The sequence below is a fragment of the Aphelocoma coerulescens genome, chromosome 22 (genome assembly GCF_041296385.1).
Source record: "Aphelocoma coerulescens isolate FSJ_1873_10779 chromosome 22, UR_Acoe_1.0, whole genome shotgun sequence".
Taxonomy (NCBI): domain Eukaryota; kingdom Metazoa; phylum Chordata; class Aves; order Passeriformes; family Corvidae; genus Aphelocoma; species Aphelocoma coerulescens.
This window is the reverse complement of record NC_091035.1, coordinates 1,260,003-1,271,465: the sequence shown is the minus strand read 5'-3', so window position 1 is coordinate 1,271,465 and position 11,463 is coordinate 1,260,003. Positions and strand designations below refer to the sequence as shown.

Sequence of the window (11,463 nt, the reverse complement as noted above, 5' to 3'; positions counted from 1 at the left end):
TGGGGACACAAAGGAATTGGGGGGACAAAAAGGGGCTGAGGGGGGACAAAAAGGGATTGGGGGTGACACAAGGGGGCTGTAGGGACACAAGGGGATTGGGGGCGACACAAAGGGATTGGGGGTGACACAAGGGGATTGGGGGCGACACAAAGGGATTGGGGCCGACACAAGGGGATTGGGGCGACACAAAGGGGCTGTGGGGGGACACCAAGGGGCCACCGGGAGCTCCCACCAGGAACAGGGTGTGGATCCGCCCGCAGAGGCGGCCGCAGGCGCCGGGGCCGCGCGGCGAGTGCAGGACATCGGTGGCCGGGACACGCGCGGAGCCCACCCGGCGCTGGCCCTGCAGCAGCCACAGCTGCACGTCCGGGACACCGGCCTGGGGCTGCGGGGACACAGGGACACGGGGTCACACGGACACGGGGACACAGGGACACGGGGACATGGGGTCACAGGGACACGGGGTCATAGGGACACAGGGTCACAGGGACACGGGGTCATAGGGACAGGGGGACACGGGGACTTTGGGGGATTTTATTGATCCCAATCCCCCACTCTGGGGTTTTATTTATTTATCCCAATCTCCCACTCTGGGGGGGGTTTATTTATCCCAATTTCCCACTTTGGGGGATTTTATTGATCCCAATTCCCCACTTTGGGGGATTTTATTGATCCCAATTCCCCACTTTGGGGGGGGGATTTTATTGATCCCAATCTCCCACTCTGGGGGATTTTATTGAGCCCATTTCCCCACATTGGAGGGGGATTTTATTGATCCCAATCTCCCACTCTGGGGGCGTTTATTGATCCCAATCTCCCACTCTGGGGGGGATTTTATTGATCCCAATCTCCCACTCTGGGGGGGATTTTATTGATCCCAATTCCCCACCTCCACGGCCACCGCGGCCGCGCGTCGCAGCCACCCCTCGGCCGCCGTTCCCAGCGTGTCCCAGTGGAATTCCGGCGTTTTCTCGGGATCCTCGCGGGCCACGCGCCCGAGGTGCCGCAGGAGGAGCCGGCGGGAGCTGCGCAGCTGCTGGTCCAGAGCTGTCAGGGTGGGCTGGGCCTCCAGCCAGGCCAGGGCCTCCCTGAGACACCCCAAAATCCCCCAGGGTCACCCCAAAATCAGCCCAGCCAGGGACTCCCTGAGACACCCCAAAATCTCACTGGGTCACCCCAAAATCAGCTCAGGGCTTCGTGGAACACCCCAAAATCTCACTGGGTCACCCCAAAATCAGCTCAGGGCTTCGTGGAACACCCCAAAATCTGACAGGGTCACCCCAAAATGACCCCAGCCCAGGGACTCTCTGAGACACCCCAAAACCCCACAGCGTCACCCCAAAATCAGCCCAGCCAGGGACTCCCTGAGACACCCCAAAACCCCACAAGGTCACCCCAAAATCTCCAGTTTCACCCTTAAAATCCACCATCCACTCCCAAAACGCCTCATTTTCCCCTCTAACGCCCCATCCTCCCACCAAAAACCCCAATTTCCCCCCCAAATACCCCCCGTCCCCCTCACCCCATTTCCCTCCCAAATACCCCCCGTCCCCCTCACCCCATTTCCCCCCCAAATACTCCCTGTCCCCCTCACCCCATCCCCACCCCAAATGTCCCACTGCCCTCCAGACCGTCCCGCTGTCCCCCAAAGGGTCCCAAATTCCCCAAACCCCGCCTGCCGGACCCCATTTCCCCCCTGCCGAGACTCCCCAGCCCCCGATTCTGGGGGATTTGGGGTGGCCCGGGGCTCACGCGCAGTCCCGCGCCAGCTCCCGCAGCAGCCGCGCCCCGACGGCCCTCGCGGCGTCCCCGCGGCAGCGCCGCAGCTGCGCCACGTTCCGCTCCTGGGAACGACCCCAGAGCATTCCCACACGGCTTCGGGGTCACATCCCATCCCATCCCATCCCATCCCATCCCATCCCATCCCATCCCATCCCATCCCATCCCATCCCATCCCATCCCATTCCCACACGGCTTTGGGGTCAATCCCAGCCCATTCCCACCTGGATTTGGGATCGCATCCCACCTCATCCCGCCTGTATTTGGGGTCAATCCCAGCCCATCTCACCCGGAGCTGGGGTCACATCCCATTCCCACCCCATTCCCACCCGGATTTGGGGTCCCATCCCACCCTATCCCACCTGGATTTGGGATCACATCCCACCCCCTTCCCAGCTGGATTTGGGGTCCCATCCCACCCCATCCCACCTGGATTTGGGATCACATCCCACCCCATTCCCAGCCGGATTTGGGGTCCCATCCCACCCCATCCCACCTGGATTTGGGATCACATCCCACCCCATTCCCACCTGGATTTGGGACCACATCCCACCTCATCCCACCCAGATTTGGGGTCAGTCCCACCCCATTCCCACCTGGATTTGGGGTCACATCCCACTCCATTCCCACCTGGATTTGGGGTCACATCCCACCTCATCCCACCCGGATTTGGGGTCAGTCCCACCCCATTCCCACCCAGATTTGGGGTCACATCCCACCCCACCCCATCCCAGGGGGATTTGGGGTCACTCGCAGCCCGTCCCGGCCGGGGGCTCACCAGGCGCTGGCACAGGGCTCGCAGCAGGTTCAGGCTGTCCCAGCGGTGCCCGGCGTCCTCCCAGAGCGAGGTGACAGCGGCCACCGGCTTGTCCCCGAACCACGGCAGGTGGTGGTAGAGGTTCCCTAAAATCAGGAGGAAAATCGGGAAAAAATCGGGAAAAAATCGGGAAAAAAAGTCAGGGAAAAAATCGGGAAAAAATCGGGAAAACCAAGGAAAAATCGGGGAAAAATTGGGAAAAAATCGGGAAAATCGGGGGAAAAAATCGGGAAAATCGGGGGAAAAAAATTGGGAAAAAATATCAGGAAAAAATCAGGAAAATCAGGAAAAAAATTGGGAAAACATCGAGAAATAAATCAGGAAAATCAGGGGAAAATCGGGAAAAAATTGGGAAAAAATTGGGGAAAATCGGGGAAAATCAGGAAAAAATCGGGGAAAAATTGGGAAAGAATCGGGAAAAAATCAGGGAAAAATTGGGAAATAAATCGGGAAAATCAGGGAAAAATCAGGAAAAAATTGGGAAAAAATTGGGGAAAAAAATCGGGAAAATCAGGAAAAAATCGGGGAAAAAATCAGGAGAAAATCAGGAAAAAATTGGGGAAAAAAAATCGGGAAAAATCAGAAAAAAATCAGGAAAGAATCAGGAAAAAATCACGAAAATCAGGGGAAAATTAGGAAAAAATCGGGAAAAAAATTGGGAAGATCGGGGAAAACATCGGGAAAATCGGGGTCGGCGCTGAGTCGCCCGCGCTGGTGAGCGGCAGCCGTGACCTCCCGGGCTATCCAAGATCCCCAAAGCATCCCGTGACCCACAGGGCGACATCACCCAGCGGGTGCCACCCCATGCCCGTCCCCAAACCCGCGGTGCCGCCCAGCGCACCCCACAGCTGCAATGAACGACTCCCAGCGTTTCCCCCACGCCTTCACCGCCCCCATTCCCGCATCCCGGCCCGGGCTGAGGGTGGGGTGGTGACGATGGCACCGAGCCCCCGCTGCCACCCCTGCGGTGTCCCCAGCTCACCGTCGAAGGCGGGCAGCCCCTGCTCGGTGGCGGCCGCGGCGCTGCCGATGCCCAGCTCGAGGCGCAGGGGCTCGGGGCCGCCTGGCACCATGGTGGCCGCGTAGAAAACCCCACAGAGCCCCAGCTGGCAGCGGGGCAGGCGGCTGCGCTGCGAGGAGAGACCCCACAAACGCTCAGCTGTGCCCTGGGGCGCGGGGGTGGCCCCGTGGCCCCGTGGCCCCGTGGCCCCACCTGTGCCCGCTCCACGTCCAGGGGGGTGACGGTGTCGCGCTGGCGGCCGGGCGGGTTCCCCAGGTGGGTGCAGATCTCCAGGAGCACCCGGCCCCGATAAACCAGCCCGGCGTCCTGGGAAACCAGGAGGGGCTCTGTGGGGTTGTGCCCTTTTCATCCCAAAAATCCTGCATTTGCCCCAATAGTTCCCTGTTTTTCCCCCCTCAAATGCCCCGTTCTCCCTTCCCCCTGTGTTCACCCCAAATGTCCCACTGTCCTTGAAAACATCCGAAACTCCCTTTCCCACTCCCCAAACCCAGAGTGACAGACCCAAGCATCCCGTTTCCCCCTCTAAACATCCTCTTTTCTCTTCTATCTTCCCCTTTTCATCCCATCACCCTCAAAAATTCTTAGTTTACCCCAACAACTCCCCGTTTTCCCCAGAAATGCCCCATTTCCCCCCCCCAAAAAACCACCTGCTCCGTACCCTGGGAGCGTCCGGCCGGGGTCCGTAGAAGGGCAGGAAGCTGGGTCCGAAGGAGGGGAAGAAACTGGGGGTCCCCTCTGGGGGCAGAGAAAAGGGGGTTCAGGATTGGGGTCTTCCTCGGGATGGGGAGGGGGTCTGGCTGCTGGGGACCCCACAAGGTGACCCCGCTCACCCTCGAGCTCGTCACGGTCCCGGTAGAGCTGGGACAGGCTGAGGGTGGCCCTGCCCAGGACTTTGCTGCGGCACGACCTGCGGGGTGCCATGGTGAGGGGTGCCCCGAATGTGGGGGGGCCCCCAAACCCAATGGAGTGTCCCCAAACATGGGGCTGTCCCCAAACCCGATGGAGCGTCCCCCAAACCCAATGGAGTGTCCCCCAAACACGGGGCTGTCCCCAAACCTGATGGAGTGTCCCCAAAGCTGGGCTGTTCCCAAACCCAATGGAGTGTCCCCCAAACCCAGGACTGTCCCCCAAACCCAGGACTGTCGCCCAAACCCAATGGAGTGTCCCCAAGCCCAATGGAGTGTCCCCCAAACCCAGGACTGTCCCCCAAACCCAATGGAGTGTCCCCCAACCCCAGGATTGTCCTCCAAACCCAATGGAGTGTCCCCCAAACCCAGGACTGTCCCCCAAACCCAATGGAGTGTCCCCCAAACCCAGGATTGTCCCCCAAACCCAGGACTGTCCCCAAAACCCAATGGAGTGTCCCCCAAACCCAGGATTGTCCCCCAAACCCGGGACTGTCCCCAAACCCAATGGAGTGTCCCCCAACCGGTGTGGTGTCCCCCAAACCCACTGGGCTGTCCCCAAACCCACAGGGCTGTCCCCACTCACCCCCGGAGGATTTCCAGCTGGATCTCGTCACAGATGGGCGGCAGCTGCGGGGACACAACAGCGCCGAGTGTAGGTGTGGAAATGGGGCCGTCCCCACTTTTTGGGGTCCCCCTGTTCGGGGGAGGGGGAGTGGGGTGCGCGTGGGGCTGGGAGGGGGGGTTCCTCACCCGCAAGGGGAAGAAGAAAACCTCGTTCCACTCGGGGTTGGCATCGAGGGGCACCCCGTGGGTGCAGAGCTGCGGTGGGGAAAGGTGTGAGACCCCAAAGGGATCCGGCACCCCCAGAACCCCATCAGAACCCCAATTCCCTGCCCGGCACCCCCAGAACCTCCATTACCCACCCGGCACCCCCAGAACCCACTCAGAACTCCAATTCCCTGCCCAGCACCCCCAGAACCCAGTCAGAACCCCCAATTCCCTGCCCAGCACCCCCAGAACCCCCATTACCCGCCCAGCACTCACCGTCCTGCCCCCAAAGCCAACCCGCACCGACACCTTCAGCGAGCCCTTGGCGCCGCCCAGGCACGGCCGCGGTGGCTCCGCTGCGCGGTGATGGGGAGCAGGGAGATTTTGGGGGGTCCCCAAATCCATCCCCACCCCAAATGTCCCCTGGTTCCCACCCTGCAGCGATCAGGGGGTCCCCACCCCAAATTCCCGGTGTCCCCACCCTGTGGTGAGCAGAGAGTCCCCAAATCCATCCTTCACCCCAAATCCCAGTGTCCCCACCCTGTGGTGACCAGAGGGGTCCCCAAATCCTCCCCCACCCCAAATCCCAGTGTCCCCACCCTGTGGTGAGCAGAGAGTCCCCAAATCCACCCTTCACCCCAAATTCCCGGTGTCCCCACCCTGTGGTGACCAGAGGGGTCCCCAAATTCTCCCCCACCCCAAATCCCAGTGTTCCCACCCTGAGGTGACCAGAGGAGTCCCCAAACCCACCCCCCACCCCAAATCCTGGTGTCCCCACCCTGTGGTGACCAGAGGGGTCCCCAAATCCTCCCCCGTGTCCCCACCCTGTGGTGACCAGAGGGGTCCCCAAATCCCAGTGTCCCCACCCTATGGTGACCAGAGGGGTCCCCAAATCCTCCCCCACCCCAAACCCCGGGCTCCCCACCCCACGGCAGGTCCTCGGCGCGGAACACGCGGAGCAGCAGCGCGGTGCCGCCGGCCGGGGGCCGCAGCAGGTCGGCCGCCACGTCCTCGTCCCCCGCCGGCTTCTCCTGCTCCTTGGTGCGGAGGGGGTGGCACAGTGGGGACCCCCCCGGGAGGGTTTTTGGGGTGCGGGGGAGGGCGGGGGGCTCACCTGGGCGCGCTCGCCGGCGCGGCGCACGGCCAGGCTGAGCTGCAGGAAGCCCTGCGAGCGGCCGTCGCGGTGCCGCGGGTGCCGCAGGCTCAGCCACTTCCCGCTCAGGCTGCGCCCTGGCACGGCGGGGACCCCGGGGTGTCACCAGAGACACCCCACAGGGTCACCCCGCGGTCACCCCGGGACAGGGCCTGCCTGAAACAGCCCCCACAACGCACCGTGTGCCCCCAAAATCACCAGTTCAACCCCAACCAGGGCCTGCCTGAAACAGCCCCCACAACGCACCGTGTGCCCCCAAAATCACCAGTTCAACCCCAACCAGGGCCTGCCTGAAACAGCCCCCACAACGCACCGTGTGCCCCCAAAATCACCGGTTCAACCCCAACCAGGGCCTGCCTGAAACAGCCCCCAAAATGCGTCACCCCAGTGTCACCCCAGTGTCACCCAGCCACCCAGCGTCACCCCAACCCTCTCGTTACCTGGGGCAGAGTAGACGGTGCCGACGTCGAGCTGTGGGAATGGCAAAGGGGGTGAGAGCGCTCTGACGGCCCATTCCCGACACCCCATTCCCAAAATCCCATTCCTGAGTGCCTGTTCCTGACACCCCATTCCAAATCCCCCATTCCTGACACCCCATTCCAGACGCCCCATTCCCAAAACCCCATTCCTGATGCCCCATTCCAGACCCGTTCCCAACACCCCATTCCAGACGCCCCATTCCTGATGCCCCATTCCTGATCCCCCATTCCTGATGCCCCATTCCCGATCCCCCATTGCTGATGCCCCATTCCAGACCCTCCATTCCCAACACCCCGTTCCTTATGCCCCATTCCCGATCCCCCATTCCCAACACCCCATTCCTGATGCCCCATTCCAGACCCATTCCCAACACCCCATTCCTGAGGCCCCATTCCAGATCCCCCATTCCTGACACCCCATTCCAGACTCCCCATTCCCAACACCCCGTTCCCAATGCCTATTCCTGATCCCCCATTCCTGACACCCCATTCCAGACTCCCCATTCCCGACACCCCATCCCTGATGCCTCATTCCCGACACCCCATTCCCAACACCCCGTTCCTGATGCCCCATTCCCAACACCCAATTCCCGATCCCCCATTCCCGGTCCCCCATTCCCAACCCTCCACCCCTCACCTCGAAGACACCGATGACGGATTTGGTGCAGATGTTTGATGAACGCAGCACCTGTCACGGGGAAGGGGACACGGCTGTCCCTGTGACCCTGTCACCCTATGTCCCTGTCACCCTGTGTCCCTATGTCCCTGTGTCCTTGTATCCCTATGTCCCTCTGTCCCTGTGTCCCTATGTCCCTGTGACCCTATATCCCTGTGTCCCTATGTCCCTGTGTCCCTGTGTCCCTCTGTTCCTGTGTCCCTGTGTCCCTATATCCCTGTGTCCCTATGTCCCTGTGTCCCTCTGTCCCTGTGTCCCTATATCCCTGTGTCCCTATGTCCCTGTGTCCCTGTGACCCTGTGTCCCTGTGACCCTGTGTCCCTGTTCCTGTGTCCCTGTGTCCCTATATCCCTGTGTCCCTATGTCCCTGTGTCCCTCTGTCCCTGTGTCCCTGTGTCCTTGTGTCCCTATGTCCCTGTGACCCTGTGTCCCTGTGTCCTTGTGTCCCTATGTCCCTGTGACCCTGTGTCCCTGTATCCTTGTGTCCCTGTATCCTTGTGTCCCTGTCACCCTGTGTCCTTGTGTCCCTGTGTCCCTATGTCCCTGTGTCCCTGTCACCCTGTGTCCCTGTGTCCTTGTGTCCCTGTGTCCCTATGTCCCTGTGTCCCTCTGTTCCTGTGTCCCTGTGACCCTGTGACCCTGTGTCCTTGTGTCCCTATGTCCCTGTGTCCCTGTGACCCTGTGTTCCTATGTCCCTGTGTCCCTCTGTTCCTGTGTCCCTGTGTCCCTGTCACCCTGTGTCCCTATGTCCGTGTCCCTGTGTCCCTGTGACCCTGTGTCCTTGTGTCCCTATGTCCCTGTGTCCCTGTGACCCTGTGTTCCTATGTCCCTGTGTCCCTCTGTTCCTGTGTCCCTGTGTCCCTGTCACCCTGTGTCCCTATGTCCGTGTCCCTGTGTCCCTGTGTCCTTGTGTCCCTATGTCCGTGTCCCTGTGTCCCTGTGTCCCTGTGTCCCTCTGTTCCTGTGTCCCTGTGTCCCTGTCACCCTGTGTCCCTCCCAGTGCCACCAACCGCTCCCACCTGGACCCGGATGGGCTGTGCCACCAGCTGCTCGGGCGTCTGGCGGAAATTCTGGCAAAACACCTAAAAACCAGCCCGAAGACGGTGAGGGCAGGCCGAGGGACACTGGCTGTCCCCGTGTCCCCTCGCCGGTGTCACCTCATTGAAGTAGGGGTTGTTCCCGGTGCGGCTGCGGGTGCGGAAGTTCTGCTTCCCGATGAGGACCTTCACCACGGGTTTGATGTCCTTGCCCCGCAGCTGGCGGCCCTTGATGACCCTCACCCGGACCTGCGGGGTGGCGGTGACGTGGTGGCCGGGAGGGGACGTCACCCCCCCCGGGTGTCACCCGTGGGTGCCATACCTGGAAATCCTCCTTCCTGTCCGCAGGGCCCATCCCGGAGCAGCGGGGTGGCTCCAGTGCCACCTGTCCGTGCGCGGTGACACCGAGGTCCCCGGCCGCGCCGTGCGGGTCGTAGGAGCAGCGGAAGGTGACGGTGCACTGCAAAGGGACAGTGACACGGGGACAGCGCCCGGGGACACCCTGGGGTGCTGTGGGGTGGGGTGGGGGCTCACCCCCGTGCGCCGCTCCCGGTGGTCCAGCAGTGGGATGTCCCTGAGGGCCATCGGCAGGCTGGGGTTGGCCACCAACTCGTCCAGTGACACCGTGGTGGCACCCAGGTCCCTGTGGGAGAGGGGGACACGGTGAGGGTGGCCGTGCTCAGGGGGGTGACCTCGGGGTGTCCACCCAAGGCTGTCACTCACCCCTGGGGCACCGGGCGGTCCCAGCGCCGCAGGCGCAGGCTCAGCGTGTCCGTGGCACTCAGGGGACACGTGTCCAGCGGCCACACCAGCTCCTGAGGGGGCAGGTGACAAGGGTCAGGGGGTGACCCGTGTGTCCCTGTGCCACCACGGGTCACCCCGGGGTCACCTCACCTCATTCCAGGCGAGGCTGCGCTCCTCGGGCACCACCCGGGTTCTCCTGGAGGTGCCTGTGTGGGGACAGAAGGGGGTGGTGGCACCTCAGGGTGGGGACATTGGGGTGCCACGGGAAGCCTGGCACTGGCCCCATGCACAGGGACACCCAGCGCTGTCCCCAGGTGTGGCTGGCACCGTCCCGTCACACGGCGAGGCCACCCCACGATGGTCAATGCCACATGGCCGGTGCCACCCTGTGCCACGGGGACGGCCACCGCTGTGTGCCCAGCCCCGCACCCCCACGGTACCTCGGAAGCAGACGGACAGCAGGACACCGGGACCGAAGCCAGAGGCCCCGGGAATGTGGACGGCGACCACATGGCACCGCAACATGGCCACGGAGCGCTGGCACCGGGCACAGAGCTGCCGCCGAGGGCTGCCACCAAGATGCCAACCCCGAGGTGCGGACACCAAGGAGTGCCACCAATGGGCCACCCCGAGGCGCTGTCACCGGCGATGGCTGCAGGTTTGTCACCAAGGGGGTGCCACCAATGAGCCACCCCCGAGGTGCTGCCACCAAGGGAGTGCCACCAAGGTGCCACCCCCGAGGTGCTGTCACCTGCCGCAGGTTTCTCACCGCGGGGCTGCCACCAGTGTGCGAGCCCCGGGTGCCATCAGCCCTCTGGCGAGCAGCACGGCGGTTGGGCTCCCGTGCTCCAGCGTGCCAACGGCGGCCGGCGGCGCGGGCGGCTCTGCCACCCGGTAACGTCCCCGTGTCCCCCCGCGGGACGCTCCGTGACCCTGCGGGAGCGCCCACGGGGCGGTGAGGGGCTGGATGAGCCTCCAGTGTCCCTTCGCACCGAGGACATTCCCCGCGGGTCGCTTCCCACGGGGACACTCGGCGGTGCCGCGGGAGCGCGCCCGGCGCACTCGCGCTGAGGGGGAGGCGGGAGCGCGCCCCGCGCAGGCGCGCTGAGGGGGAGGCGGGAGCGCGCCCCGCGCAGGCGCGCTGAGGGGGGGAGGCGGGAGCGCGCCCGGCGCAGGCGCGCTGAGGGGCGGGGGGAGGCGGGAGCGCGCCCAGCGCAGGCGCGCTGAGGGGAGGCGGTGAGGGGTGGGAAGGGGGCGGGGCTCCCGCCATGTCGCAGCGCGCCGGGGACCGCGATCGCGACAGGGAACGCGACAGGGAGCGGGAGCTGCAGTGGTCGGCCCGCAGGATGGGCACGTCGCTGCTGCTGCAGCTGTCGGCGCACGAGCGGGAGCTGGACCTGGTGTGCCTCGACCACAGCTACGCCAAGCCCTGGAGCGCTCACCCCGACGCCAGCGCCGCCCGGCCCGCCCGCCTCCTCTTCCTCACCCCGCGGAGGCACCTCGGCAGCGCCCCGTGAGAGCCCGGGCGGCGGAGGGAACGGCGAGGGGCGGGGAGGGGGAAATTGGGGGGGTCCTGCGGGGCTAAGGGGGCTGTGAGGGGAAAGGAGGGGGTCCTGTGGGGCCGAGGGGGCTGTGAGGGGAGAGTGGGGGGTCTTGTGAGGCTGAGGGGGCTGTGAGGGGGAAATTGGGGGGGTCCTGGGGCCTGTGAGGGGAAAGGAGGGGGTCCTGTGGGGCCGAGGGGGCTGTGAGGGGAGAGTGGGGGGTCTTGTGAGGCTGAGGGGGCTGTGAGGGGGAAATTGGGGGGGTCCTGGGGCCTGTGAGGGGAAAGGAGGGGGTCCTGTGGGGCCGAGGGGGCTGTGAGGGGAGAGTGAAGGGTCTTGTGAGGCTGAGGGGGTTGTGAGGGGGAACGGGAGGGGTCCTGTGGGGCTGGGGGAGCCATTTAAGGACTGTGGGGGTCCTGAGGGGCGGGGAAGGGCTGTGAAGGAGGAGTTGGGGGGTCATAAGGGCAAGTGGAGGAGTTGTGAGGGGGAAATTTGGGGCCCTGAGGGCCTTGGGGGTGGTCCTGATGGAGGGAGGGGGGC

At 63.8% G+C, this 11,463-nt stretch overlaps 2 protein-coding genes across 6 annotated transcripts in view; one reads left to right on the top strand and one right to left on the bottom strand.

Moving 5' to 3' along the window:
- Positions 1–1,748: 1,748 nt before the first annotated feature.
- On the bottom strand, positions 1,749–10,652 carry LOC138121613 (fer-1-like protein 5). The gene is made up of 21 exons (XM_069035307.1): positions 10,449–10,652; positions 10,152–10,315; positions 9,823–9,950; positions 9,533–9,588; positions 9,362–9,453; positions 9,173–9,281; positions 8,961–9,098; positions 8,759–8,887; positions 8,621–8,683; positions 7,563–7,613; positions 6,841–6,917; positions 6,408–6,523; positions 5,570–5,649; positions 5,276–5,344; positions 5,109–5,152; positions 4,448–4,524; positions 4,276–4,352; positions 3,810–3,923; positions 3,579–3,726; positions 2,558–2,682; positions 1,749–1,844 (listed from the first exon to the last, which is right to left on the bottom strand). Exons 1-21 carry the CDS (start codon positions 10,650–10,652, stop codon positions 1,749–1,751), a joined length of 2,157 nt encoding a protein of 718 aa, XP_068891408.1.
- Positions 10,641–11,463, top strand: part of KANSL3 (KAT8 regulatory NSL complex subunit 3) — a 22,899-nt gene continuing 22,076 nt past the window's right edge. For all 5 annotated transcript variants that reach the window (XM_069035322.1, XM_069035321.1, XM_069035317.1 and 2 more), the window contains exon 1: positions 10,641–10,895. In XM_069035322.1, the coding sequence (XP_068891423.1) occupies positions 10,651–10,895 (245 nt within the window). In that variant the 5' untranslated portion in view covers positions 10,641–10,650. The remainder of the gene's footprint in view (positions 10,896–11,463) is intronic.

Coding starts and splice junctions, on each gene's coding strand:
- LOC138121613 (XM_069035307.1), bottom strand. CDS start 10,652: ATGGCGGGAGCCCCGCCCCCTTCCCACCCCTCACCGCCTCCCCTCAGC. Junction 10,316..10,448: donor GCTCCCGCCTCCCCCTCAGC/GCGAGTGCGCCG, acceptor GCGCTCCCGCAG/GGTCACGGAGCGTCCCGCGG. Junction 9,589..9,822: donor GCTGTCCGTCTGCTTCCGAG/GTACCGTGGGGG, acceptor GTCCCCACACAG/GCACCTCCAGGAGAACCCGG.